The sequence below is a fragment of the Arvicanthis niloticus genome, chromosome 3 (genome assembly GCF_011762505.2).
Source record: "Arvicanthis niloticus isolate mArvNil1 chromosome 3, mArvNil1.pat.X, whole genome shotgun sequence".
Taxonomy (NCBI): Eukaryota; Metazoa; Chordata; class Mammalia; order Rodentia; family Muridae; genus Arvicanthis; species Arvicanthis niloticus.
The window spans coordinates 83,522,730-83,549,370 of record NC_047660.1 but is presented as its reverse complement, the minus strand read 5'-3'; the positions used below and the strand labels follow the sequence as shown (position 1 = coordinate 83,549,370).

Sequence of the window (26,641 nt, the reverse complement as noted above, 5' to 3'; positions counted from 1 at the left end):
AAGGGAACATCTCTGGCCTCGTCCTTGACTTTGCCTTTCTCCTTACAGAGGGCAGTGCTGGGATCTGAGCCTCAACCTGTGGCATTAAGCTTGGGGGTCGTGGTAACTTCTGGAACACTGCTGGGGCTGGTAGCTGGAGCCCTCTACCTGCGTGCCCGAGGCAAGCCCCGAGGCTTCAGCTTCTCTGTCTTCCAGGTAGAGTGGTTGGGGGAGGAGGGTAGGTGGGTGGCTGGCCCTTCTGTCTTGTTTGGGGGAGGGGCTTACCAATCAACACTCCTCTTTCAGGCAGAAGATAATGCAGATGATGACTTCTCCCCATGGCAAGAAGGAACCAGCCCAACCCTGGTTTCTGTCCCCAACCCTGTTTTTGGCAGCAGTGACATCTTTTGTGAACCCTTTGATGTGAGTGTGGGGTGGGAAGTGTGCTGGAGGGGTTGTGTGGCCCTGGGCCTAGCCTTGCTTAGCTGCACCCTGCCTCCCTCTTTGCAGGATTCGGTCCTGGAGGAAGATTTCCCCGACACCCAGAGGGTCCTCAAGATCAAATGAGGGGCTGGAATGAAGCAGAGGCGCATGGAAGACACAGACCACTTTTATTGCTTGTCAGGGTGGCAGAAAGGCCTCTGGTCTGTCCAGGACAATAAAAGTGCCCTCAGCGGATGTGGGCCATGTCACCAAGAAAGGGTGTCTTCATGCAGCCGGTGCACAGCTGGTCCATCCAGAGGGGCGCCTCATGTTGCAGGGGTGTGCGGCGCGGGTAGAAAGTGAAGTCTACACGGTAGTTGAGCAAACAGCTGAGAGAGGCCATGTAGAGGTCGGAGAATCGCACGAGGCGCCTGGAGAAGTAGGTAGGGTTATGGAAGGTGCGGAAGATGCTCCCAAACTGAGCGTTGAACAGGGCCTTTGTGATGCATCTAGGGAGAGAAACACAGTATTCGTCAGTCAGTCAGTCAATCAGTCATCGTGCAGAGAAAAGGCTGGGCCAGGCTTCGTGCTATGGCTGCTCTCTGCTCACCTCAGTTCTTGCCGCTCCTTCATCCAGGTAGCCAGCACCTGCCGGGACTCTGCGTCCTGATAAGTCTGGGGAAACATGGTGGGGGGAGGTGGTGAGCGGATATCCAGGAGGTGCCTCTGCAGCTCCAATCTACCAGCTCCCCGTCTTTGCCACCTGCATGCGCTCTAGCAGCCCAGTGAGAGCCTGCTGCCAGGTCAGCGAGTGCATGTACTGCTCCGTGTTGATGATCCGGATCTCCCGCTCCAGCTCAGGGATGATGGCTCCTGTGCGCCAGCCGTGCCGCAGCATGAGATCCTGGGCGAAAGGATGGGAGGCAGACCTCAGCACTAGCTGGGAGGGCTCCAGGGCTCCCTCCCCTCCCTGGGTAAAAGTCCGACCCCCTCACCGCCAGGTCACTGTAAAGGTGGTCACCGAAATAGAGCACACGGGGCCCTCGCCATTCTGTCAGACGAAGAAAATCAAACAGGTTTCCCTGGGGAGCAGAGGACACCGCTGAGCCAACTGTGCTCCTGAATGGCTGTGGGAGCCAGGCTTTGTCCTTTACCAGTCCTCCCAACTCTCCAGAGGCAGCTAAAGCCAGCCGGATGCTGGGCTGCCCTTTCCCGTGGCCTCCCTGCTCTGTGGCCCTCACTGCTTCCCCATTCCAATAGATAGGGGGGTGGGGTCCTGCCTGCAGCAGAAACATCTCTTGTAAGGGCGGCTTGGCCCTCACTCAAGGGCCGCTTACAGTGGCCTTTGACCTACCCAGGCAAGGGCTTTAATCGGTCTGTGAGAAACAAACCACAGGGAGGGCCCCAGACCTCACAGCTATGGGCCTTGAAGGGAGGGAGGGCCCAGATCCTCCAGCAAAGGGACCTGAAGTGCTGGTAAATCTCCTCAGTCTTCACCCAAGGGACCCTGTGGAACAACTTGTAGAGCTTACTGGCAGGCCATGCGTTCTTCCTGCTCCAAAGCCAGGAAAAGATCAAAATATTGAGGCACAGACATAACTGAGGAAGCTTGGGGGTGGGTGGGGGTGGGGCAGAGGGGCCAGAGTTTGGAAATACAGCAGCTACCAGAGGCACCATGCTTCAGGGTGGGAATGCACACTCAGCAAGGCACAATTCACAGAGCAGCTCAACTCAGTGAGCCTCAGAGAGATGGGAACTGGTGTGGCGGGCAGCCATGAAAGAGCTGAACTGAGAAGCAAGGTGAGAGGGGGCAGCAGAAAAGCTTTCGTGGAGGTGGCCCCTAGGTCAAAAGTCTCAAGGGACAGCTGAGAGAGGGGAAAGAAAGACGAGGACTTAGGGAAAGGGTTCTGAGAACTAAACGGGGCCTAATACACAGTGTCAGGCCTGAGAGCCACCAAGAAAGAAAGTCACTTTTCCCCAAAGAGGGCTGCCACGGTTGGATGCTAAGACGAGAACGTCAGCCTCAGAGCTGTGGGCACAAGCCTGCACCTAAAGAACTCGAGACCAGGGTGCAGCAGTGTAGGATGGTGACCGGGAAAGGTAATGAGCTGGCAAGCTTACGTGAGGCATCTCCAAGCTACTTTCCTGGCCAAGGATGGGCTCCCAGCCCCAGGACCATCTCAGCTAAGACTTCTAGGTTCCAGCCTGGGCCACCAATGCCCCAAATCTGGCCTCTTCCTAGCTCCATGGAAAAACGGGGATGGGTAGTGGGGGTGTGTGCCTCAATCCATAAACTGTCTCCACAGGCCCACCGCAGGATTTCAACCAGGCTGGTGTTGCCTGTAGCGGTGTTCGGTGACAACTGTTCACATGAATCACAGTGCAAGTGGGGGGCACTAGAGGAAAGTGGAGTCTAGAGGTGCTTAGGCCCAGGTGCCTAGGCCACTCTGCAGGCACGTGACCAAAGGCCAAGCTCTCTTTTACTGTCAGCGATTGTATCCCTAGTATCTCATCTAGCTTCCTTCCTAACAGTCCTGCCCTCCTGTCAGTGGCTCTGGCCCCACAGTGCAAGCCTGGTCAAGGCTGGGCGGTCACCCTGTACAGCCCAGGGCCGCCCACCAGGTACCATCCTTACCTGCCGATAGATCTTGCCCTTTTCTAGGCGAGAGATACGGTCCCAGTGGAGGGAGCCCTTCTCATCAAGCTTGCGAAAAGGCCTGCGTGAAAAGCAAAGAGCCCGGTTTGTAGTTGGTGACAGAGCCAGGCTAGGTAACTTCCTCCTTATCTCTGTAAAGGCCCACCCACTCAGGTGGGTGGCAAATCACTGACCAGCAAGGGGGTGTCTTTACCTAAGCACAGAGTACTTAGTCAAGGCCAACTAGGTTTTGTGCTTGAGTCTCCATCCTCCTCCCACAACCCCACACTCCCTGCTATGCCCGTACTTGCGCCGGTCAGTGAAAAAGTTGGGTTTGTCTGCCTGGACGATGACCACATCGAAGAGTTGGCGCCAATCGGGACCTACCATGTGCCGCATACCTTTGTCCCTGTGCGGAGGTGACACTGGCTATAAGAGGTCTGGGAGCGGTACTGTGCCGCCCCCTCACTCCCCATATCCTTCTACAGTGGGCCTGGACTCACACAAAGCTGAAGGGACTGTTGGTAATGAGGAACAGCTGTTTGCCATGGGCTACCAGGCGGTTAAGGACTGCAAATGTTTCATCCCCTCTCAGGATGTACTTCTCTGAAAGGGAAGATGGGTCGCAAGGGCCAGTTCTGTGAGCCTCCTCTCAGGGAGGCCATGGTGAGGGCTACTGTCCACCCTTACCCATGTCCTGCTCAATCCACTGGTACATGAGGCCCTTCACATGGACATCCCGGATGGCATCCTGGAGGGAACAAGGGGACAGTGAGGATATGCTCGAGAGGAAGGCCTACCGTGTCGCAAACAGACTTCGGCTCCTCTAAGGGACAGTCCCCACTGGCTCACCGTCACATCCTTGTAGAGGTGTACTTGGTCAAACTCCAGGCCATGGCCCAGAAAGTAGTCCACCACACAAGACAGCAGAGCCATCTCTGGGAGTGAGAAGATGTCCATGAACTGCTTGATGGAAGGGCCCTGGGGAGGGAGTCAACTCTCAGCCACCATCCCAAGGACTAGGGACTGAGGGATCAAAATCCCTGGTCTGGGTGCTTTGGCCAACGGTAGGTGGTGTGGGTTACCTTCCCATAGAAGCCGCTCATCTGGTATAGTGGGATGTGCTGGGTGCCACCGTACAGGTCAATCACTTCATCATCTGGCACAGGCTGGAGGCCCCTGAGTTGGGGGTGAGTGGGGGGGACAAATGCCCTCAGCAGGAGCCCAGGCAGTGGGATAGCATAGGAACAAGGGCAGGATCAAGGCGGACTCGGTACTAACCTGTAGGCAGTTCCCAGTTGTACGTAATGAAAAGCATCAATCTTCATCAGGAGGCTCTGGAGGCAGGGGAGGGGGCAGGGCTAGTGGTGAGGGAGGTGTTCGTTGCTGGCCCTGAACCAGCTTCTCCTGGTAAACCCCCCCCCCCAACCCTCACCAACAAAACCTCCACCGGATGCTACTGGGGAGAGCTACAACTGAATCGGGGGTGGTCTGATGAAGAGATGGAGGTTGAAGAAGCTGGCCCTGTGCATATCTAGTCAGGAGGGGTCAGTCAGGGCCTAAACACTCACCTTCTGAATGTCGTAGTGGAGGCCACGGATGGCAAAGCTGGGGTCGTAGTCATACTTCCGAATCCCCTCAGGATACTGTTGGGTAAAAAGTCAGTAGCAGTGCCAGCCCCTAGCCCAGGATACCAGAACCCCAGGACTCAGTCTAGGGCATAGGTCATGCACGGTCCTGTTGGCCTCACCTTGTAATGCTCTATCAAGATGTCCCGGGCAGCATTGAAGATCTCTGGGTGCAGTGCATCTGCATACTGGGCCAGTGTGTAGTCATAGTCAAAGCCATAGACTTCGACGTCGCTCAGGCTGATCTCATTGTTGGCATAGATGGCTGCTGGGTTTAGGAGGCTGCAGACCTCAGGGGGCAGAAGGTCTAGAGGGAAGGAGATCCAAGAAGGCAGAACCATCACGTTTGTCTCAGTTATGGCAAACGGCCCAAGCGCTTTGTGGCTACCTGCCCCCATGTGCCCAAGACACTGGATTATGGCATCTTAGCCATTGCAGTAGAGGCCAAACAGAGAAGGAACCAGCCAAGGTAAGGCAGAACTGGCAATGGGCTAGCCTGCTTCCTCTGGGGATTGGGTCATAGTCACAGTCCCCCACTTTTCTGTTAACCAGTCACCTGCGGTGCACCATGTATTCTGAACCTGGGCCTCTCCCAGACTGGTTACTAAGTCCTACCAGACACAGTGTGTGGAAACCTTGGCAGCATTCCTCAGAAGAGTCATACCCCTTGCTCAAACCCTGCCCAGGGGCACCACTCTCCACTGGCCTCAGCTTCCACTCCCTTGAGGTTACCTGCAGCATGTAGGGACTGAGGACTCCTCCCATAGGATGCTTGCACTTTTCTGACCTGACTGGAGGCCGAGGCCATGAATGCTGCTTTTCCACTTTGCCCAGGACCGGGGCCCAAGAACATTACCGGGGTAGAGAACTCATGAGGCTGCCAACTTGGAACACCTGGCATAGCCCTGGAGAGTAAGGCCCCTCTAATCGGATTTCAACTGCTTGCCAGACCACATAATGACATTCCCTGGCTGAAGCCAGGGAACATTGCTAATTACCATAGGCGGGACGTAAGATGTCGGCTTTTGGGGACACAAGCCAGCTCTCTTCTGGTGATAGTCACAAAGGCCTCTGAAAGATTCACAGAGGGAAGCTAAGCCCTGCACTATGCCAAGAAGGTTCTGGGGCCCTTGGCTCGCCTGCCTTGTCTTCCCCATGTGGAGAGTGGGTAAAGAGAAGGACATGAAGTGAGGGGAAGTGAGCCAGGCAGGACCAGGCTCTACCTCTCGCATCTGTGAATTCAAGAATGGTGTCTTAGCCCCAGGCTAGTTTCTTTTAAAAGGGGAATAAACCTACTTTGCACTATTTCTGCTCTGAACCTGTACCTCTGAGCTAGAAGCCTTGCCCTGGGATTCCCTTGGTCACTTCTAGAGCAACAGAATGAGGAAGAGGCAGGGCTAGGCATGGTCTCAGAGACTTGATGTTCAAGTCTCCAGGGAATCTGTCAGCCACACTAATCCTGATCACAAAGCAAAAACTCTGGCTCCACAGCACGTCTAGCGGCTGCTGTACTGTGCAGACACCTCCTCTACGTGCCGAGCTGTTGCCTCAGAGGCCCCTCTGGAACACAGGGCTCCACCCCCATTTCCTTTAGTGTCAAGTACAGGGTGTAGGTGTGGGAACAGGTGTGGCTGGTTCCTCTGGAGGCCTCAGCCAGCTCTGAGCAAGTCTTCTGAAGATTCCCAAGTGTGCATCTTCACTGAGATATGCTCAGCACACACCTCTCTCTAAAGAACTGCCTCGGACACCCCTTACTTGCTGTCACGAGGACCCTGGGCCTCAGCTGCCCACATAGCTGGATATTTCCACAACCCTACACTCCTGGATGTCAACTTTATGAGTTAGTTGGCTGTGTCCAGAAAACCCTTGGGTCAGGAAGCATAGACATGGCTTTTGTGGGTTCAAGCTTGCAGAGTTCTGACTACATCTTGCCTCTGCCTTTAAGGGTCTTCTCAGGGGCATATAAACCCTCCTGGGAACAACTAGGATGGGCAAGAAGCCCACAGTGCCTGCTTACTGGACCAAAGAAATCATAGCTTTGGGTGCATGGCATAAGCCAGGAGAGAATATTTACTGTCTAGCCCCTGCCCTCCTTTCTTCAGGCTCTAGGGCTCTGGAGGTTACCACTTATGAGTATTTTTTTTTTTTTTTTTTTTTTTTTTTTTTTTTTGGTTTTTCGAGACAGGGTTTCTCTGTGTAGCCCTGGCTGTCCTGATACTCACTCTGTATACCAGGCTGGCCTCGAACTCAGAAATCCGCCTGCCTCTGCCTCCCAAGTGCTGGGATAAAGGCGTGCACCACCACCTCCCGGCACCACTTATGAGTCTTAAAACTCATCTCCTTCCCTCCTCCAATCCCAGGAAGAAGTCACACTGTCACCTCCGATGCCCAGAGAAGAACTAAGGTCAGGGAGGTAAAGGCACTGGATCAAACCACCCAGACCCTGGCACTGGAGACGCATCCAGGCCACTCGGCCTGCTTTAATCATTCTTCTGCCTAGCCTTCTAGTCCCATGAGGCCAAGCAGTGTAGGTGACAGCCCTTCTCCACTGCTCTCTGAAGGGCTTCTAGCCCTGGCCCTAAAACCTAGCCTGGAGAAGGGGTCAGGGTTCAGAGGCAAGAAGCTAGCTCATGCTGGCATGGTAGTAGAAGTGACCCTGCACACAAGAACTCAGAGAGCCTGTAAGGGTCTGAAGAGCCCTGAAGGATATTCTCAATAGCGCCACCCCACCCCCACCCCTCCAAGGTACGCTTCTCCAGCCACTCAGAGAGACTACTCTAGGTGCAGAACAAAGACTTCTTAAATAATCCTGTTCACCTTGCAGTATTCCCAGGCCTCAGACCAATCATTCTCCAGAGGTCTCAAGTAATCTGACCGCAGCTTGTTAAGAGGTGAACTCTGGCCAATGTCCAGGTCTCCTCACAGCTGGAGTGGAAGCCCTAGTCCAGTCACAGCTGGAATCTTCCTGTCAGGGCTACTCTGTCTTATCAGACAATGCAAGCCACATCACCCCTGGGGCTTCCTCCAGAAGCTCCCCAGGATCCTGGTTGGCCTTGTTCTTTCTGAGTCATCATCGCAATTCTGGGACAGAACACTGAGGGTCTTGAGAGGGTGTGAGGTCAAGGGCCACCCTGCTGGGCAGTGATAGGGGCCGCAGCCCAGACCACATCTATCGGCTACAGAGGCAGGGCCCCACCAGACCCACCCGGACAAATGGACAGATGTTCGGCACTCAGATCTCCTGCCTCATCAGCCCATTCCAAGAGAATGATTAGGAGAGGAATGAGTGCATTGTACAGCTCTGGCTGAGACTTTAGCAACTCCCCCGGATTGCAAGGGGGCTACAGTAACTTTTCTGTTCTTCCAACTGAGTGTTTAGAGTGCCGTAGACCGCCAGAGGCAAGCCGAGAGGTGCCTGCAATGTCCGGCTGGTGTCACCTTACGTCGTACCATCTGTGAGCACAGCTCAGTCTTTGTCCACACACTGCAACTAAGGTCCAGAGGAGAGCGAGGGGCTGGGAGGGTTTCTACCGCTACTGCCCGCAGACTGGATCCAGGAGCAAGACCATAGGGGGCCGCGTGCGCAGCGGCCGCTCCAGGCATTCCAAGTTCCTGCCGCCAGAAAACAAAACCCCCCACTCCGCCCAGGAGTAGCGGTGTTCTGCAGAGGCACCTCCTAATAATCCGATATAGCCTTTTCTAAAACGCTATTTGGCCCTCAGGTTTTGGGACCCCGGCAAGCCCCACCAAGCGTCCTTCACCCGGGACGGTGCCCTGGCCGTCTGTTAGGCACCTTTCGGCTGACCTACAGCGCACTGCCCACCCGGAGTCACCCACCGTGCACCAGCCTCCGCATGTCCTGGTAACGAGCCCACAAGTGCGCGCTGAGGTCTGCGCCGTCTGCGGGCGCCGAGCGCGGGGTGCTGGGGCAGTGGGCTCCGGGACCCGGCGGGCCGCAGCCAGGGCAGGAGGGTGAGGACGAGGCGGCCCGCGGTCGGCCGTGGCCTCCGCACAGCAGCCAGCGCCTAGCTGTCGCCCGCAGTCCCGCACCCGCCATGCCCCCTGCGCGCTGCCCCAGCCGCCCTCCGCCCGTCCGCTGGCCCGCCTGCCCGCCGCCCTCCGACTGCCCGCCCGCCACCGTGGCCGCGTGCTTCTCGAGGCGGCCGGCCAATGGGGGAGGCGCGCGGAGCCCATCCGGCCAATGGACGCACCACTCGGCCCAGGGGGAGGGGCGGGCTCCGACCCCCGCCTCCTTGTCCCCAGCTCGGCTCAGGGTCTCTGCGCCCCCCTTTGGTCATCTCGTTGGCGATGGCGGCACCTTTCCTCTCTTGAGCGGGAAGTCACAGAGCTTAAGAGCCCGGGTCTCCGCGAGGCCCTGGACGGCCCGAGGAGCAAGAGTGCTCGAGTGTACGGCTCTTCCTTCACCCCAGGGTCTTTTTGTCCCTCCCCTGCGCTTCTGTCCTATTCTTTCCAGGCAAGTTCTCCTGCCCCAGGCCTCGTGCCCCTGCCCCAGTTTCTGACTGACTGCACGTTCCACTGGAGCCAAGGCCGCTCATTCACCTAAGACGACAAGAGCCTTATGTGCGTGCCTTCAGTACCAGTCCCAAGCTGGCTAACACCACTTGGCCTGATGGGCAGCTGAGGTCTGCTGAGGCAGCATTTTCTTTGTATTACCTGGTACCCAACACAGGTGATCGACTTAACTAGGAGCCTATCTACTGGGCGTACTCTTCTGGCTGTGGGCCAGGAACATTGCGGCCACCTCCTGGTTTTGGCGGCTGTAAATGGATGGGCCCCAGTTGAATTGCCATGTTTTTTTTCAAGTGTTGTCTCAATGAAATTCTTTTCATTCCACCCACTTCTGTTTTCTTAGCTTGCAGGTGAACACTAGGAAAGGCTGGCCTAGCATCCAGGGCCTTGTTAGTGGTGAGCTACCCAACTGAGCACACGTGGCTGTTGGGTTTAAGGTTGAATGTAATGTGTACATTTGTAGTTTGCCTGTACCTAGGCTGAGGATCTGGTGTTCCAGATTCTGGTCTGGGTACTGGTAGTCATGGATACCAAAGGGTGAGCTCATGGGTGGCTGAGTTCTCGCAGGTCCAATGACTTAGGTGGGCTGTGAAGACCTGGCCATATGTAAATTTTTTCCAAGTGGATGCACTTTCTACATGTTCCAGTTCTCAGAACCAAGAGATATGGCAACAGGTGCCAGGGGTCCGCTGTGTGTGGCTTCTTCTTGGCCTGCCCTCCCGGAGGTAGGTAAGTACTTTCAGGAGGAGGTACAAGGCAGGCTGTGCTTAGTCAGCTGTTTATGACCCTGCTCTTTCTCTGCTCATATGGTTACCTCAGTGCCTCTACTCCTTCCGCAATAAACGCCCATCATACCAGATCTGTTGCATGGCATAATTTCTCAGAGGCACACCTTGGCATGGGCCTGCCAGGCCTCCTCGCTGCGTTATATTTCATAACACCCACAATCTGTCATTTAATTCTTTTAGATTGTCAATCCTCACAGCATCACAGAAAGGCTTCATTTTACAAGAGTGCCGATAGAGATGTGGTTTGACAGCGAAGTTACTCCACCTCGGTGCTCTTTTGCAACTATCGGTTGTGATACATAAAAGGCACCTACAAGTTACCTGAATAACGGTACGTTCCCGCTTATCATCGATTTATATTATTTTAGCATGTTTGTTATAGACAATTATACTTTTTGTTGTGATGATAAAGTTCAGTTTTCAAAAATGCATATCAAATTTTGTTGTTTTAGAAGCCAAGTCAAACCAGTCACATGCCAGAAATAAAAGGAAGGACTGTCACGTAACTGCATTTTAGCTTATTTCCTTCACAAAGGGTCGTCACCTCGGTCAGGGTATTACAAAAAAAGATGGCGATGGCAGAGTAGGGGGCGCGGCAGTAAACTCTGAGTCCCAGCAGCTGAGAGCCGGTCGAGGGCGGAGCCTCCACGCCACGTTGAAGACTCCGCCCTCTGAAGTTTCTCTGTCTCCAGAATCCAGGCGCGTGCGCAGGCTTCTTCAGGCCGGCTCTGCCGCACAGAGCATGCTCACTCAAACAGCACTCTGATTGGAGAGTCTGAGTCCCGCCACATTCTGATTGGTGGAGCCGACCAGGTTCAGCTTCCGCGATCCAACTCTTGCGGCCGGGCTGTCGCGCTGCAGTCGAGTCTTACTGTATAGTCCACGGGACACTGCGGATACGCAGGGGTGTTTGTACTGCCTCCAGGAACACCAGTCTGCCCGTACCCCACTTGGAGGCCTCGGTCATGTTCTTCAGGGCCCAGGTGAGGCGAGCTCTTCAGCGAGTGCCCGGGAAGCAGCGATTCGGCATCTACAGATTCCTGCCATTCTTTTTTGTCCTGGGAGGAACGATGGAGTGGATCATGATTAAAGTGCGCGTGGGGCAGGAGACCTTTTGTAAGTGAGGGTGCAGCGGCCTGCGTTTCTTCCGTGGGTATCCGATTACAGACCGCTGATTCCATTCAGTTGCAGAGCTACTTTCAGTTTACGCGTTAGGACGTTAGTCTTTTGACAGTTCTCGTGCTAAAAGGCTGGAGGCTCTCGGGGCTCTTGTATTTTGTTCACATTGGCATCCAGCCCTACTCCTCTCCTGGCATTTTAAGAGTGCACGTGCCTCTAGTCAGGCTGTAGTTCTTTGTAGGCTGTCCTTGGCCCTGCTGGTGACTTTGAGCCTAAGGAGCAGGATTATTCGCACATGGAAGATGGACCAATCCTGAGGGCTCTGAAATTCAGGTTAAGTCCCTTGCCCTTTGAGATCTTTAGCCCAAACTCATGAGGAAGTTATCCTGCCCGTCCTAGCTAATTACTACTGTCTTTGACCCAGAACTGAATGTCTGGCATTTCTGAGAACTGCCTCTAAAATGGCCAGTTCCTTTCAGGCTTTCTCCCAACCTCTGGGCCCTTTGTTTGCCTCTCATGTAACTATCATTTGAGAATTTTAGGTTGGTCTTTCAAAGCCTCCATTGATTTCTCTTTCTATACTTTGATACAGGGCCTGACTATGTTAGTCCATGCTGGCCTTGAATCTTCAAACTTGCAGTCATCCTCTGGGTTTACAGGCATAGGCCTCCAGTTAATGTTTAATAACCATCCATCAGAATATCTAGTGAACAAGACAAATTTCAGAAGAGCTCACGGGTGTAGTTTGGTGGTAGAATAATTGCCTCCCATAGTCCCAAGCTCCATTTCTACACCCTACCCCCCCACCATTAAGCATGCCCTGAGAGTTGTGAGTAGTAGTCTTAAGAATCCTGGATGGGCCCTTCACTGGATTTGATGGTGTGGGGAAGGCTTTTGGGGAAAGATAGACATTTAGGACTATTAGCCAGATAAGGGGAAGATCTATGGAGTTCACTTCATGGCAGTAGTAATGGAAACCTGGAGACTTATGCATATGCTGTTTCAAGGGACTGCAGCAGATGAAGAGTGAAGGGTGATATGGATAGAAGGGTCCCTGTGTAAGGCCATAAAAGTACTGGACAATAAGAATCTATCCTAATGATTAAAGGGGCTCTTTTAGAAGAGATTGATAGAGACATAGGCAGTGTATGTTGGCCAGACTTGAGATGATGACCTAGTGTAGGCGTTGAAAGGACTGCCAAGAAGTGGGTAGACCTGAGACAGCTTAGAGGTAGTGCCGATAAATCTGGTAATTGAGATGGGGGCATGAAGGCTTCTCAAGGAACAGAAGGGCAGGGCTGGTACTTCCACTGAAGGTGCAGCACATAGGCAGGGTGATCCTGGGTGCAAGGTAGGGCATGATGAGATGGGCTATAGATCCCAAGTTCAGGAGGACAGTTTGGGCCAGACATCTGGATTTACAGGCCGTTCAGCTAAACTGTAATAGAAGCATCAAACACCAGCATGTTTAAGGTGACTTGGAGTGGCCAGAAGGAACACCAGGAATGTTATCCTTGCAAACAGGTGTCCTAGGGTTTTACTGCTGTGAACAGACACCATGACCAAGGCAACTCTTACAAAGGACATTTACTTGGGGCTGGCTTACAGGTTCAGAGGTTCAGACCATTATCATCAAGGTGGGAACATGGCATCGTCCAGGCAGGCATGGTGCAGGAGCTGAGGCTGCTAATGGAAGACTGACTTCCAGGCAGCTAGGATGAGAGTCTTAAGCCCACATCCACAGTGACACACCTACTCCAACAAGGCCATGCCACCTAATAGTGCCACTTCTAGAGCCAAGCATATACAAACCATCACAACAAGTGATAAGGAAATGTGACTGAATGGGAGGTAACAACTTGCTCTAGGAGAGACTGAAGGATATCCAAATGCTCATAAGAAAGGTAGGGGTTGGAACCAGGACTGTCACTTACTTGGTGCAGCACGTTTTGGCATACAGGAATTCTTGGATTCAGTCTGCTGAGAAAAAGTGTGGTGGGTGGCTGAGGGAAGGAGGCTGTAGGGAACTGGGAGACTCCACTTTCACAAGTACCAGTGCTCAGTGGGATCAACTATAAAAATTAGCCAGAGTTCTTTACAGTGGCCTTTCTATGTGAAGGAAGATAGTGCTGTCATTCAGGGCTGAGGAAACTGCTTTCAGCCATGTTAACAGATTCAGATAGAGGTACCTCAGGCAGCATGAATAGAGAATTGAGGCAGTTGGAGTGATCTCTGGTTGGAGTTTTGGAGGGGTGTCAAGGAGTTAAGGGAGTGAATAGAGTGTGAAGGAACTTCAGCTGGTGTGGCAGGAAGAGAGGGAAAAGACAAAGGGCCAAAGGAAGGTAGTGAACTCCAAGGTCAGGAAAGCCAGGACTGGAAAAGCAGTTGTCAAGTTGAGTAGCATTCTTCCCATGGAAAACTCTAACTGGAGACATAAGGGAGGCCAAGGGGTTGGCACTTCACTCCCAAGAATATGGGTGGCAAAAAAGGCACAGATGAACAGGCAAGACACCCAAGCTGGCAGCCAGTGATAAAAACCGAGAGGATGGCCATCAAATGAATCCTGAAAGAAGAGGATTTTCTTTTAAAGAAAGGAAGATGTTTTCTTATTACATGCGGGCAGAAAATGAGTAGTTTGGAAAAACAGCTGTTGAGAACAAGGAACATTACTTCTCTCCTTACTCAGGTTTTGGGAACTAGGAATGGGAGCAGCAGAGAGCCCTGGGCAAAGGAAATCTTTGAGAACAGAAAGATGTACCAGGGCATGATTCTGAGTTTCTTTGAAGATATAGGTATTTACCCTGTTATCTCAGACTCAACATAAACCTTACTGAGTGTTAGTTTCAGTGTAGGAGATGGCACTTGGGGCCTTCCTTATGCTAAGCAAGCACCCTGCCACTGAGACACATCTCCAGAATCTATTTTTAAATTCCCCAGTTTCAGGGCTGGTAAGATGGCTCAGCAGTTAAGAGCACTGGATCCAGGTTTAATTCCCAGCACCCACATGGCAGCTCACAACTGCTGTAACTCCAGCTCCAGGGGAAAACCCCCCCCCCCCCACAGTCAAGATAACAATGCATATAACAGAAATAAATAAATATTTCTTAAATCCTGTTTCTTAAAAAAATCTAAGCAAACTTTTTGTTTGATACAGATGATGTCTACCGTAGAAAAGCTTCAGAAAGACAGTACCAGAAAAGGCTGGAAGATACATCAGAAGCCAATCTTCATAAGCTAATAAAGTAAATATGCATTTCAGTGTTAATTTCAGCCATTTTGTGTTTTTATAGTTTCACTCTTCCCTGGGCTGGCCTTAAACTCAAGGAAATCTCTGCCTCTGCTTCCTTAGCTCCATTAAGAGGAAACTCCCAGTACCTATACGACAGCTCACAAACATTTGTTAACTCCAACACCATCTTCTGGCCTTTGTGGACACTAAACACATACGGTGTATACACAGTATACATATATACACGCAGGCAAAACACCCATACATATTAATTTTTTTCTAAATACTAATACTTTAGCAACTATCATTAGTCCAAAGCTTGCCTTTACAAAGAATTTTCATAGTTGTAGTCTCTACTTGACTATATCTGCAGTCACTATTGGATATTGTCTTCCTAAAACTCACCCAGTGTCTCACTCACAAAACATTTTGTAAGCTATTCAAAGATCAACCAAGATGTTTTGCAATGCAGTCTGGATTTTTGTGAAGCCCTTTAAAGGAAAAAAAGTTATTTTTAATTAAATGTATGTATGTATGCATGTGGCTGTGACCATTTGAGCATGTGTGTGAGAGTAGGTACATGTGGAGGACAGAAGCACTGGATTCCCTGGAGCTGGGAAGATTGTAAACTACCTCGTGTGAATGCTGGGAAGTAAGCTTGGGTCCTCTGGAAGAGCAGAAAGTGCTCTTAACCACTGAGCAGAATGGTATCTCTTTAGCCCCAGCCTTGTTTCTTTTTGACAGAATTCCAATAAAAACATGGCTGTAAAAGATCTTCTTAACTAAGTTGACTGCACAGGTCATGTTTCTGTCCTTTTCCAACTTGTAAGCTTGTGTGTGTGTGTGTGTGTGTGTGTGTGTGTGTGTTGTTTCCTTAGTGGCTACATACTGCTCTGCTAGTGTAGGGCTGCACACCTAGTAAAGAAAGCTTACAGTCCAGTCAAATCGGGGAATCTACTAAAGGCAACTGGGCAGTTGGACCCCAGTATAAGTTTGGATCACTAGTAGAAAAAGGAATGTCCATGCTTTCAAACAAGAAAGTGACCTACATTTTAAAGAAAAAGTAAGTTTCAGCCAGGCATGGTGGTATACGCCTTTAATCCCAGCACTTGGGAGGCAAAGGCAGGTGGTTCTCTGTGAATTTGAAAAAAGTAAGTTTCAAAATATGAAGAAGCTGACACTTAAAGGCCACAGGGTAACATCAAGTTAATTATCCCTGTCACAAACACTTCTAGATAGGTGTGGGGTGCGGTAGAGGCAGGAGGATCAGTAACTCAAAGTTAGGATGGACTAGGATGAGACCCTGTCTTGAAAAAATAGAACCAGAAAGTCTTTTAATTTTTTTTCTAGCAACTTTTTCCTAGTTTGAGTTTGTGTGCTAATGTTAGCATCAACTCATGGTAGAGTCTTAGCTGTTCACAAGTGAACTTCACAAGTTCAGCTCACTGTTGGTTATCGGTGATGATCAATACCACCAGGGAAAGAATCTAGCACACCTAATCTGTCTACTTGTGTCATTTGGAGTGTGAATCAAACCTCATAGACACTTTAATATTAATTCAATTTCTGTGTAAGAATTTGTATAATTTTCAATTATGTGGCTATACTTCCAGTTTTAGAAGTTGTGGGTATGGTGGCCCATTCCCTTAATCCCAGCACTTGGGAGGCAGGGGCAGTCTGGTCTACAGAGAGCCATGTTCCAGGACAGCTGGGGCTACACGAGAAAAAACAAGCCGAAGGGTCCTCAGCATGTGTTGTGAGTTTGTGTCTTGCTGCAGCTCCTTCCCTGCCCACCTTTCTTATCTTCTACCCATGAGTTTTATCAAAGATTGAAACTGGCAGGACAACTTGACTTTGATATTTAATATAAAACATTTCAAGAGCACATTAGTTTAGAAGTTGTGAAGAATTTTAAATTATTTTAGTAACTTTGAATAATTAAAAAATTATTTTAAAATTGCATGTGTGTGTGTGGGGGGTATGTGCACATGCCTGCAGGTGCCCAGAAGCCACAGAACCCCATGGAGTTGGAATTATAGGTAATCATAAGCCTCCCCTGTGTGCTGGGAATCAAACTTGGGTCCTCCAGAACAAAGCACTCTTAATCCTGTGAGCCATCTCTCCAGCCTCAGGGTGTAAGTTTTAAAGTTCCTAAAATATTGTTCAGCTTTTTCAAAACTACACCACAGATTCTAGGGTGCTATATTTTTATGACTGGGATAGCAGTGGAGTTAAGCCTAGGGCTTTGTATATAATAGACAAGAATGCCCATCCTTTTACTTTTTTTTTTCCCCTTAAAGATAGGGTCTTATTAATTATCCAGGCTGGTTGTGAACCTCTAATCTTCCTGCCTTACCCCCCTAAGTATCTGGACTAAAAAGTGTGAGCAACTAGGCCAGACAGATAAAAACTTGGCATTTATTGTAACTTACCTCCATTGTGATACTGGGAAAAAAAAAACTATCATATGAACTGATGGGGAAAGTACTTACATTAGGCATATAGTAAGCAATGAGGGGATGATAGTTTTCTCTCTCTTGCAGTTGTCTTAGAAGACTTACTTAAATCCCTATTGTTTTCTTAATCACATCAGTTTCTATCTTAATGTCTGAATTTTTCACAGTGAGTTTCCTCTAAAGAAAAGTGTTATTCTTGGATCATGGAGTTTTCCAAAGAAATTTTTCTCCTTGTAAAAGAATATCGAAACACTTTGCCACATTTATGAACCACCACCAAGACATAAATACACAATACCCCATTGAGGGAGAAAGTAATAGTCTGTTAATTTATTCAGTATTGGCTTTCAGCCATCTGACCCAGCATACATACTCTCAAATTAAAAAGGTACAAAACCATTTACCAGTATTTGTGCAGGGCTTGGGTAGAATGTTAGGTATTTCGATCCTTCACTCATGGGCATAGGTGGCTGTATATCCCTCCTTGGAGTCTCAGGACAGAATCACAGGGCTTTGCAAAGTGGTGTTACAAGAAAACAGCTTGCTGATTTTATGATCATTTTCTACTAAAAGAATGACACATTTTAAGAACTTGTAAAACTAAAGATTTACCTGGACCACTTGTCTTATGGTCACAGTTAAGCTATTTAAAATGAGTTTCTGCTTCTAGATACCCTGTCTACCCTCAATAACTTGCTCTTCCTTATTGAAACGTGTGTTTTGTTTCTGCTCATGTTGCAAATCCTGAGAGATGTGGGGATGTCAGGCTAAAAATGGGGTGTACATATTGAATTTCATCCTGAGCAGAAGTGCTTTCTCCCTTGAACCGGCAGCCCTATCCTCCGCAGCATGATGAAATCAGGACTGGTAGGAGTCCTCTTCAGTCTGCTCCAAACATTTGACACAGCTTAAATAGAACCACCAAACCTGGCTAATCCAAATCACTTTGCAAACTCTTGTTTTTATTTGGATTAAAAAGCTTTGATGAACAAACATATGATACATACATGGTATAGAACCAGTTACCACTTAAAACCTCAGATAATGATATAGTACAGAAATTAGAATAAACCAAATTTTAATCAGGTCTGGAAACAAACGTTCAAGCTGAAAGTTGTAACACAAATTTGGAGATTTTACACAAGTGTCCCTCACCCACTCAGTTCTTCCTCAGAAGGGGAAGGCAGACTTAGTAAAACCAAGGTCTTTTAAGTCAGCTGGCTGATACTCTATTTTAAACCTATAGGTTCCCCAACCCAATATAAACAAAATTCTTCACAGGAACTTACAACATTTTGAAAACAATCAGGTCATTATATTTCCTAAGCCACATTACTACAGTTCTTAAAAGTCAATGAGAAAGTGTATTATTTACTTGTACTGCCTTAAGTCAGGGCTTTTTCTGTTTTTGAAGATGTCTGATCTTAAATATTATACCCTAAGTAATCACTGTTACTCCCCAAAAGCATGATTCTAAAATAAATAGTACCTTAAATGCTTTTAATTAATTAGTTTTTTTTTTTTTTTTTTTTTTTTTTTTTTTAAAGTAATCAGGGCTTGTCTTAGGGACACAGCACCCTGTGCTGGATTTGTACTGCCTTAGGGAACCTGGGGCTGGCTCTTGGTTCCTATAGCACTAGAGCACTTGGAAGGAGCCAGGAGGAAGAGTGATCTGGCTTCTAGTACCCCTGGTTGCTGATAGTGAAGCGGTTTTCGAGTCTCCCCAAGGAGCCCCATCTAAACCTTTAAAAAGAAAAAGAAAATGAATGCATGAAATAAATAAATAATTTAACCAAAATTAAGTTTCTGGTTCTTTGGTGTAATTCAAGGATACCTAAAAAGAAAAGAATCTGATTATATTATATAGTCCATGATGAGTCAATGGTCCAAATAATCAGGAATCAAAGATTTATTTGATTCAGTTTAACAATAAGATAATGGCATACTCTGCAGTACATTTTTTAAAATTTAAGATTATTTAAAATACTTGATGAAAATTGAGATCCAGTGGTTGACTACTGGTATTAAGTTACAGGGCTCCTGTATTTAAGGTAGCTACCAGGGACTGCTTTCCATTCTATACTCTTTTGTTCTCATGATTTATTAAGCATGGCAATTAAACACGAGTACTGATCCATTATATTTTAAAGGAAGAGTGTCATTTAACAATCATTCTCAATGAACAACAGGGCAGTGGCCGCATCAGCACAACACATCCACCCAATTATAATAAAGCGGGTTCAAAACCCCCACTGTGTGGACTGTGTGCTGCCACCTGAACACTGCACACTGGCTCAGTGTTTACTTTAGGGCCATGGTAGAAAGACAGGGCTGTGGCTGCTGAGCGTGATGGTGCCTGCCCTTAACCCCAGCATCTGGGAGGAAGTGGCAGGCGTCTGACTAGCCTGGTCTATAATGTGAGTTCCAGTCCAGCCAGGGTTGGTAGTAGGACCATGTCTCAAGAAAAGACAAGGTCACCAAATCCAAGTGTTGGGATCTGTAATAGTCTTTTTTTATGAACATTTTCTTAAAGTATAATTTCCTTCTATAATCCAAAGCACAAGCTGAATTTTAAAATATTTTAGAAAGAATTATTTCTGGTTGAGAATTCCAACCCTGAAACAAACAAAATACGATAACTGATAACAAGGAAATAAAGAATCCAGGACATCCGTATATGTAGGCAGTCTACCCTTACACAGTAATGTGCAAGGCACAGCTTGGGTCCATTTATACTCTTTCTTAGGTTAGGTATTATGCTTAAAATAAACCACCTCCATGCATACTTCAGTACTTTCTTCAATGTTTTTCAAGGTAACAGATGTATAGTTTCAAATCATATATGTATAACATGAAGGCATAAACTAAAATCATAAATTGAATCATAAACTGATCAAAAGTACTCTTAAACTTACCTTCCAAAACTAAATATAACTCAGATCTGAGCATATGTTCTACAAGAATCACTGACAATACGGATGTCTAACTCAGCACAAAAGTTACTTTTTCCTTCAGTTACACTAACTGTGGATGGATATATAGCAGTGACTTTAGATTTCTATAGTAAGCCTCTGTGTTAACAAAGCAAATATGCCGCATCTGTCACACATGTATAATCTAAGCTTCTCAAAGTACTTTGCTTTACCTGTAAGAAAACCTGCAGATATTTAGGCATGTAAAACATACATATACATTCCTCTAAGATGTAAACTAGGACCAACTTCACATTTCATTGTCAACTTAAATTTGTAAACTTTTTTTCATTTTTTTCTTTTATGTGTGTGTGTGTATATATATATATAATATATATATATTTATAAAAAAGAAAACCAAAGCCCTAAGCCAAGCCAAAACCTTTGATTTAAGTCCTTTAACAAGTAAAGATAAAACTATTACTATATATAACCAATTATGAAACTGGTTTTAAACAAAGGAAACATATGCAAAAAAATCTTTTGTGTATTTGATAGTCAACTTAATGTAACAAAACCAAATTTGAAATAGCTTATTAAAAGTGTCCTTATATAAAAATGGCTGTGTGATGTACAGTAAAATGCAATAAAAATTATCATCCTTTGTTCCTCCCTCCCACCCCAGTAACTAAAATGGCTAGCGCTCCACAACTCTTTGTTCCATAGAAGAAACAGTGACGTGATTAAACATTTTCTAGGTTGTATGCCTGTCGGATGTTGAGAGTGTCTCGAAGCATTAAATCCCGCAGGCGCCAGAGGGCATCTGCCATGGTGGTGTGTGCCCCTTTACTTTTGAGCCAGTGAGAAGGTAGGCGGCTCTCCTGTTCTTTTGACAAATGGACATCCCGTCTTCGAGCTGAAAATGTGAAGTATAAACAGACATTAGAATTTTAGGATGATAAAATGACCTCAGTTTTAAGGGTTGATGTATTTATACTAAAACAAAACAGTATTTATTAAAGTTACGAATATGTGATATAAATTGTAATCATAGCAAAGTTTATTAAGCATTGATATCTGACCATTAATACTTTATTGTAGATACTCCTGATATTAACAATTTCTTCAATGTTATAAAAGATGCCTAAAGGGAAATCATACTTAGTATTCTTAAAAGAGATAACATTTCCTAGTTTGGTTTAGAAATGAATAAGGGGCTGGCTCAGTGGCTAAGAGCACTTGCTGCTCTTGTAGAGGGCTGGGGTTCAGTTTCCAACATCCACAGGGCCGCTCACAACTGTCCATAACTACAGTTCCAAGTGATCTGATGTCTTTTTCTGGCTTCTGAGGGTGGACACCAGGCATGTTTGTGGTACATTTTATATAAAACACACACACACCCCTACACCTGTATTCCCAACTCTTAGGAGGCAGAGGGAGGAAGGCAACTAATTCAAGGATACATGTTAGGAGACAGTTCTCAACATAAACCAAACAACAAAAATCCAACCAGGATCAGGGAGATGGCTCAGTGCATAGAAGTGCTTGCTGTATAAATCACACTATAACCATCACTTACTCCAGACAAAAAAGCAGATGTGGTGCTGGGTATCAGAAATCCTAGTACTTCTAAGGCAAGATGGGAGTCTGAGACATGAGAAATGTCTAGAAGCTCAACGGGCAGTTAGCCTATACCTATTATTGCAGCAGCATGAATAAGAGACGCTGTTCCAGTAAGGTCAAAGGTGAAAACTGACTCCTGAAAGTTGTCATCTATCTTCCGTGCAACCAAAGCACACATGCACGTTAACACAAACACACAAATTTATTTTTAAAAATGAATAAGCAGAAGCTTCCTTTTTTTTTCCCCGAGAACAAGGCACACCATGTTACTATATACTATAGACATATTCTCTATTCAACTAAATGAATAGCTTAGTAGACTAAAGAAATAAGCTTTCCATTTTCCTCTTTTTAAAATTTGACATGTATTCTAATGCTCAAATATCTGGAAAAAAATCAGAATGTATTAGAGAAGATGGTAGTATGTTATGACTGAGCTTTGATTTTTTTTTTTTTAAAGCCCATTTTTTACTGGGTCAATATGCAAAGAACCCCAAATCTATTCTATGAACTATATAATTTATTTCCCTTTACAAGAAAAAGGATGTTGCAGTAGTGAGAGGACTGGGAGGAAACATGTATTTCCACAGTACTCTCCTTACCTGCCAGAGTCTGGTCCCACTTGCTAATGCTGTTGGATTCAGCACTGAGTCCTTCAATGTATTTCAGGTAGGCCTCTGAGTGGAGAAGCCTTTGGGTCTTTGGTGGGGGAGCCACAAACATAGGTGTTGTTGGCTGCTGTATGACTGGTGGGCCAGTTGGATGAGGACCAGGATATGGAGGTGGTGCCTGCTGCCCTGGAGGTCCCAGAACTCCTACCTGAAAGAGCATGGGATCAGATGATTATGTCAAAAAGAGAATTGGCACATGTTCTGAGAAGGTAGATGGCTAAAAAAAATCTTGAGTCCAAGGAAAGTTAAACGAGGAGGCTTACCTGTTGTCCATACGGACTTCCACCTGGTGCTGGAGTCCCTACCATGGGGGCTACTCCTTGATTCATCACACCTATAATTCAGAATGCAATGGCACAATTAGAGGCTCTGGGTTTTGCTGACTGATAAACTGACAAGAGCTGGTGCCATTTATAATGCCAACCCATGTAGGTTTGCCCTTGAGTGTGGATAGGAGCCTTAAGCACCCTAAACAGAATCTAATTAGGAAATTTATATTCTTTTGTTTCTGGCTACTTAAAGCACAGTAGTAGTATACTTTGACAGAGGTACAATAATTATTCCAGGCATGGACTGTTTTAAACCCTGAATGAGATTCTAGGGTTACCCTGGTGAGTGAGCAATAATTAGAATAGACTTCTGTTTTCCAGGTACTCTTCTCCTGATCACATAGGGTTTTTTTGCAATTGGAGCCTGTGGGATCAGGTTGAGCAGTAACTATTGTATTAGCACAGGAAACAAAGGTTGAGAAAGAGCAGTTATCTGAATCCTGTAGAGGCTGGAGTCACTACCTTAATGTGCTTTTGCAGGTCACCAGCTGGCTCTACCTCAGGCACTAATGTTGGCAGAAAGAAGGCTTTTCAATGAATGATGTGGAAGCAGTGTAACCTTGTTGCCATTACCTCAGATTCCAAATGACAAAGAACAGAGAAAGGCTTTGTGACCCTATTCTCCCTGGTGATCACTGAGTAAACTTCCTTGGGTAAATGTTCACGAGCAATTGCTGTCTCACAGGCACTAGTTGATAACAATAGAATGTCCCAAATTTAGTCTTTAAGGCAATTGTCATCTCAGTGCTATTAAAACAAAAACAAAATAGCCAAGGAACTCAGTTTATTTAAACTAACAAACCACAACCAAATCATTTTAAGCTGTTCCTTAAAGTATAACTCCTGTTTAGTGATATGTATAGAGGGGACTAGGAAGAACCAGCTTCCTAGTCTTCTGGTTCTCTGTTTAAAAATGCTGATGTTTTGCTGTGTATGTTAGCTCACACCTGTTATCCCAGCACTTGCAAAGCTGAAACAGGAATATTGCTGTAAATCTGAGGCCAGCATTTTGATAGGAAGAAAATTGAACCTTTTGAAGGTTCAGAGTTCTTAAGTGTCACTTCCAGGAAGTACAAGGCATCTTATTTGTTAGAGAGAGAGAAAGAAAAAAAGTGAAACAGGTTTCTGGAATTATAACCCAGTCATCACAGTTGTGCCATGGTAGATAAGCTGCTGTTTTCAGCAACACATAACCCATGGCCCCTGATCCCTGCAGGTTACTCATCCATCTTAGATCTTACAGACTGAGAGGCTCTCAAAACTGGCTGCATCACAGATTTGCAGGGAAGCACAAACAAATCAGCAACCGTTCCACTTCCTGTTTACAAATAACATGCCTGGAATAAGCCTCTGAAAACAGGAGCCGAGACAACAGATGAGCCCCTTGAAGCTCAAAGTGAGATCGGTTGTGCATGGGCTTACAAGTTCTTCCTGTCTCCTTGACTATTATCAGGTGTGCTGTGCTTTCTTTCAAAGCAGTTTAGGGTCTATAGTCAAGAGAAGAGAGGCTAGCATTGCCCCATAACCACCAAAACACAGCTGCTGAACTGGAGTGTGTACTTGGCCTTAAACAGGACTTCTATCAAGTGGTATTTACATTTAGAAGGTGTCAACTCCAACAAGGTTTCACAGACTGACTCAGAGAACCTTGTGCCAAGGTATGAGGGCACAGATTTATGAACAAGTTCATTTGCCATATGAGAAAACGTATTTTCTGATTGACTTCTGGCCCCACAGCATTTCACATAAGTCACCACATCCAGAATGAAGTACAAATACCACAATCACTTCTTCCTCTGGAAACATTGGAAAAATAAAAGCATTGTTGGAGTTATGGCCATCCTCTAAGGAACACAGAGAATGTGGCTAAACTACAGCAGTGGAGTGCATGCGTGTTCTCCCTGCACTTGGGATGGTGAGGCAGTACAATACTCTCTTGAGTTCCAGGCCAGCCTTGAGTACAAACCTGATCCTATGACAATTTAAAAAAAAAAAAAAAAAAAAAAGTATGTTGGGGGTTAACATTTGTTTTCCCTATACACTATTGGGTTCGCCCTCTGAAATATTATTTGAAACCACCAAGAACTCTATGGGCAGAGGGTCCAAGCATAAGGCAAGTAAACCTGACAGGCTCCACCCACATTTCACTTGGGTTTTGACCCTCTTAGATGACATTTCAGTAATGGATTGATTGCTGCTCCATGTCATTTAAAAGTCCATTCCCCTCTAACTAGATTATAGCCAAAAGTAAGTTCTTTTGCATATGATGGAAATTATGGAAACTTGTGATTTTCCAAATGTTCAACTTCCATTATAAAGTGAAACAATGTAGTGAATTCTGAGCTCCATTTATATATTTCTACACAGAAGAAATTTTGGTTTCTATTGACATACAAATATGTCCATAGGTAACAAGGTCATGTTATGCTTGTTGAGGGGACTCAAGAGTAATTCAATATAAACTCCCTTCCCTTCCTACACTGTGTTACAAAGTGAAGGATTTCTGAGGAGCTTCACATATGTAGTTCTGATTACTTCAAAAGGACTATTGAGGAGGAAGTGTTGGAACAGGGACTCTACAATAAAGACTCTATGAGGTAAGAATTTCACCAGGTAAAGAAATGCTTTGGGAGTAAAAGGTATTTTTATATATGACTCTGAACTGGTAATTCTCTGATAAGAGGCTGTAGCCCTTAGGGCTTTTCAAACATGTCATATCTGATAATGGACCATGCCTCCAGCTCCTTGATCTATGGGGTCTGGTCTCTGCAGTGCATCCTGTGCTGCTGGTGGTAGGTCACCTGATCAACACATAGGACAGGCCCTACTACTGACAGCTCTGAGATTCTTTGTGAGGGAAGCCTGCACACCATGGACAGCAGGTGCCTCCTGGAAGAATTGGCTAAGGGAGGAAAAAGAATAAAAAAAAAAAATGAGATTAATGAGTGAATGAGGATGAAGTTCTTACCGGGTGGTGGGATGCCTGGGAGGCCAGGCACACCTGGCGGAAGATGGTGAGGTGGAGGCCCCCCAGGGTGAAGTGGCTGCATGCTGCCCATGCTAACAAGGCCATCAACTGGGCCCTGCAAAGGTGGAAGGCCTGGCGGATAGCCACCCATCATGCCTTGAAGGACACAACAAATTTCAGACATGCATCATTAACATGCAACATGAGCTAAGTAATAACAACCCCTCCATGCACTACCAATGAATAAAGCACCCTTAGTACTGCATGATATAACAGCAATTAGTGCAATTATTTTGTTGCAGTAATGAACAAAATAAAGTTATAAATAATGAAACCCAACACTTTTGGATGAATTAGTATTTAGTAAATTATTTATAATTATTCTCAATAAGCTAAACATAATGTTCTCATTTAATAAAAGAGGAGTTCTTGTAACAGCTTTCCCAAGGACAGACTATTGCAAACTGTTCAACCAGTGACCAGTTCTGCCACCTGCAACTTCAAGTGATCAATCAGTACATACCCCCTCACTCCACTCTGCCCGCATCATGTCCCTATCGTGGGTGCACATGAAGGGAAATCAGAATGGAGGAAATGAGGTGCCCAGTCCTGATCACAAGGCATGGTTCTCCAGTTTTAGAGCAAAAAAGTTTCAAGACTTCTTCATATCCTCCTCCCTTCTATCTCCACCACTGCTGTTAAGAATGGATTACGTTAAGGTTTGAGCTGGAGAACAACTACAGCTGTCACAACAAATAATATTTCATCTTTAGATTTCAAAATATGTTAAGGAGAAATCTAAATTTTCTCAAGCCAACTAAAGTCCTGGCAGTTCAGAAACCTACATGCAGCAGGCCTGCAGGAAGAACAGCTGGAGAATCAGGCTCTGCCACTACAGGAGAAAAATGCCAGTTGTCATCACTGTCTCCAGGCTCACACATTTGTCATGTAAACCTTCAACTGATAGGGAGCATTTTAACTGAGGTACAGAACTCCTATGAGCAGAGATTTTGTTCCTTTATTTTCCAAGCATACCATCATATAATAAAACATCTGGCTAGGGAAATGTTATGACAAACAAGTATTTTTGGAAAAGGGGTGGAAATAAGAATAATTTCAGTGAAGACTCACCTATCAAAAACACAAAAACAAATCCTGACTGGGAATCTGTAGGAGTCTAATGAATAATGTAACGCTCCCTTTGGAGTACAGTAGTCACTTTTAGGCAGTTTCTCACATAGGAAGGGCAAAGGTATAGCATCAAAACACTCTGAATAGTTTCAGTCTTACTTTCTTTGAGGAGGAGGTATCTGAAACATTTGTTTGCACAAGTTTAGTCTTCTAAAGCTAT

The 26,641-nt window shown here is 46.6% G+C and overlaps 4 protein-coding genes across 50 annotated transcripts in view; 2 read left to right on the top strand and 2 right to left on the bottom strand.

Moving 5' to 3' along the window:
• The window catches only part of Stab1 (stabilin 1), a 29,584-nt gene extending 28,905 nt beyond the window's left edge, over positions 1-679 (top strand). For both annotated transcript variants that reach the window (XM_076931354.1, XM_034498083.3), the window contains exons 67-69: positions 49-195; positions 286-402; positions 490-679. In XM_076931354.1, coding sequence (XP_076787469.1) covers positions 49-195; positions 286-402; positions 490-546 — 321 coding nt within the window. In that variant the 3' untranslated portion in view covers positions 547-679. The remainder of the gene's footprint in view (positions 1-48; positions 196-285; positions 403-489) is intronic.
• On the bottom strand, positions 574-8,775 carry Nt5dc2 (5'-nucleotidase domain containing 2). Its single transcript, XM_034498084.2, has 14 exons — positions 8,503-8,775; positions 4,788-4,972; positions 4,609-4,683; positions 4,319-4,374; positions 4,123-4,216; positions 3,890-4,018; positions 3,728-3,788; positions 3,541-3,643; positions 3,345-3,446; positions 3,038-3,119; positions 1,398-1,484; positions 1,166-1,306; positions 1,013-1,077; positions 574-911 (listed from the first exon to the last, which is right to left on the bottom strand). The coding sequence occupies exons 1-14, from the start codon at positions 8,720-8,722 to the stop codon at positions 650-652; spliced, it is 1,662 nt and encodes a 553-aa protein (XP_034353975.1). The 5' UTR covers positions 8,723-8,775; the 3' UTR covers positions 574-649.
• A 2,007-nt stretch (positions 8,776-10,782) lies between these two features.
• Uqcc5 (ubiquinol-cytochrome c reductase complex assembly factor 5) lies at positions 10,783-14,367 on the top strand. The gene is made up of 2 exons (XM_034497013.2): positions 10,783-11,099; positions 14,257-14,367. Exons 1-2 carry the CDS (start codon positions 10,949-10,951, stop codon positions 14,346-14,348), a joined length of 243 nt encoding a protein of 80 aa, XP_034352904.1. The 5' UTR covers positions 10,783-10,948; the 3' UTR covers positions 14,349-14,367.
• Positions 14,368-17,728: 3,361 nt separating this feature from the next.
• Positions 17,729-26,641, bottom strand: part of Pbrm1 (polybromo 1) — a 96,378-nt gene continuing 87,465 nt past the window's right edge. For 36 of the 46 annotated variants that reach the window (XM_076931355.1, XM_076931381.1, XM_034497005.2 and 33 more), the window contains 4 exons: positions 25,291-25,446; positions 22,257-22,327; positions 21,925-22,141; positions 17,729-20,615 (listed from right to left, as the gene is read on the bottom strand). In XM_076931355.1, coding sequence (XP_076787470.1) covers positions 20,443-20,615; positions 21,925-22,141; positions 22,257-22,327; positions 25,291-25,446 — 617 coding nt within the window. In that variant the 3' untranslated portion in view covers positions 17,729-20,442. The remainder of the gene's footprint in view (positions 20,616-21,924; positions 22,142-22,256; positions 22,328-25,290; positions 25,447-26,641) is intronic. The other 10 variants (XM_076931390.1, XM_076931391.1, XM_076931392.1 and 7 more) reach the window with 1 other exon arrangement.

What these genes read in the sequence shown, in the direction of transcription:
- Nt5dc2 (XM_034498084.2), bottom strand. Translation starts at nt 8,722, where the DNA reads ATGGCGGGTGCGGGACTGCGGGCGACAGCTAGGCGCTGGCTGCTGTGC. An exon ending in AACAGTCCCTTCAGCTTTGT is followed by an intron (nt 3,447 to 3,540) that starts GTGAGTCCAGGC and finishes ACCTCCGCACAG; the next exon opens with GGACAAAGGTATGCGGCACA. An exon ending in AGGGCAAGATCTATCGGCAG is followed by an intron (nt 1,485 to 3,037) that starts GTAAGGATGGTA and finishes TCTGCTCCCCAG; the next exon opens with GGAAACCTGTTTGATTTTCT.
- Uqcc5 (XM_034497013.2), top strand. Translation starts at nt 10,949, where the DNA reads ATGTTCTTCAGGGCCCAGGTGAGGCGAGCTCTTCAGCGAGTGCCCGGG. An exon ending in CGTGGGGCAGGAGACCTTTT is followed by an intron (nt 11,100 to 14,256) that starts GTAAGTGAGGGT and finishes TGTTTGATACAG; the next exon opens with ATGATGTCTACCGTAGAAAA.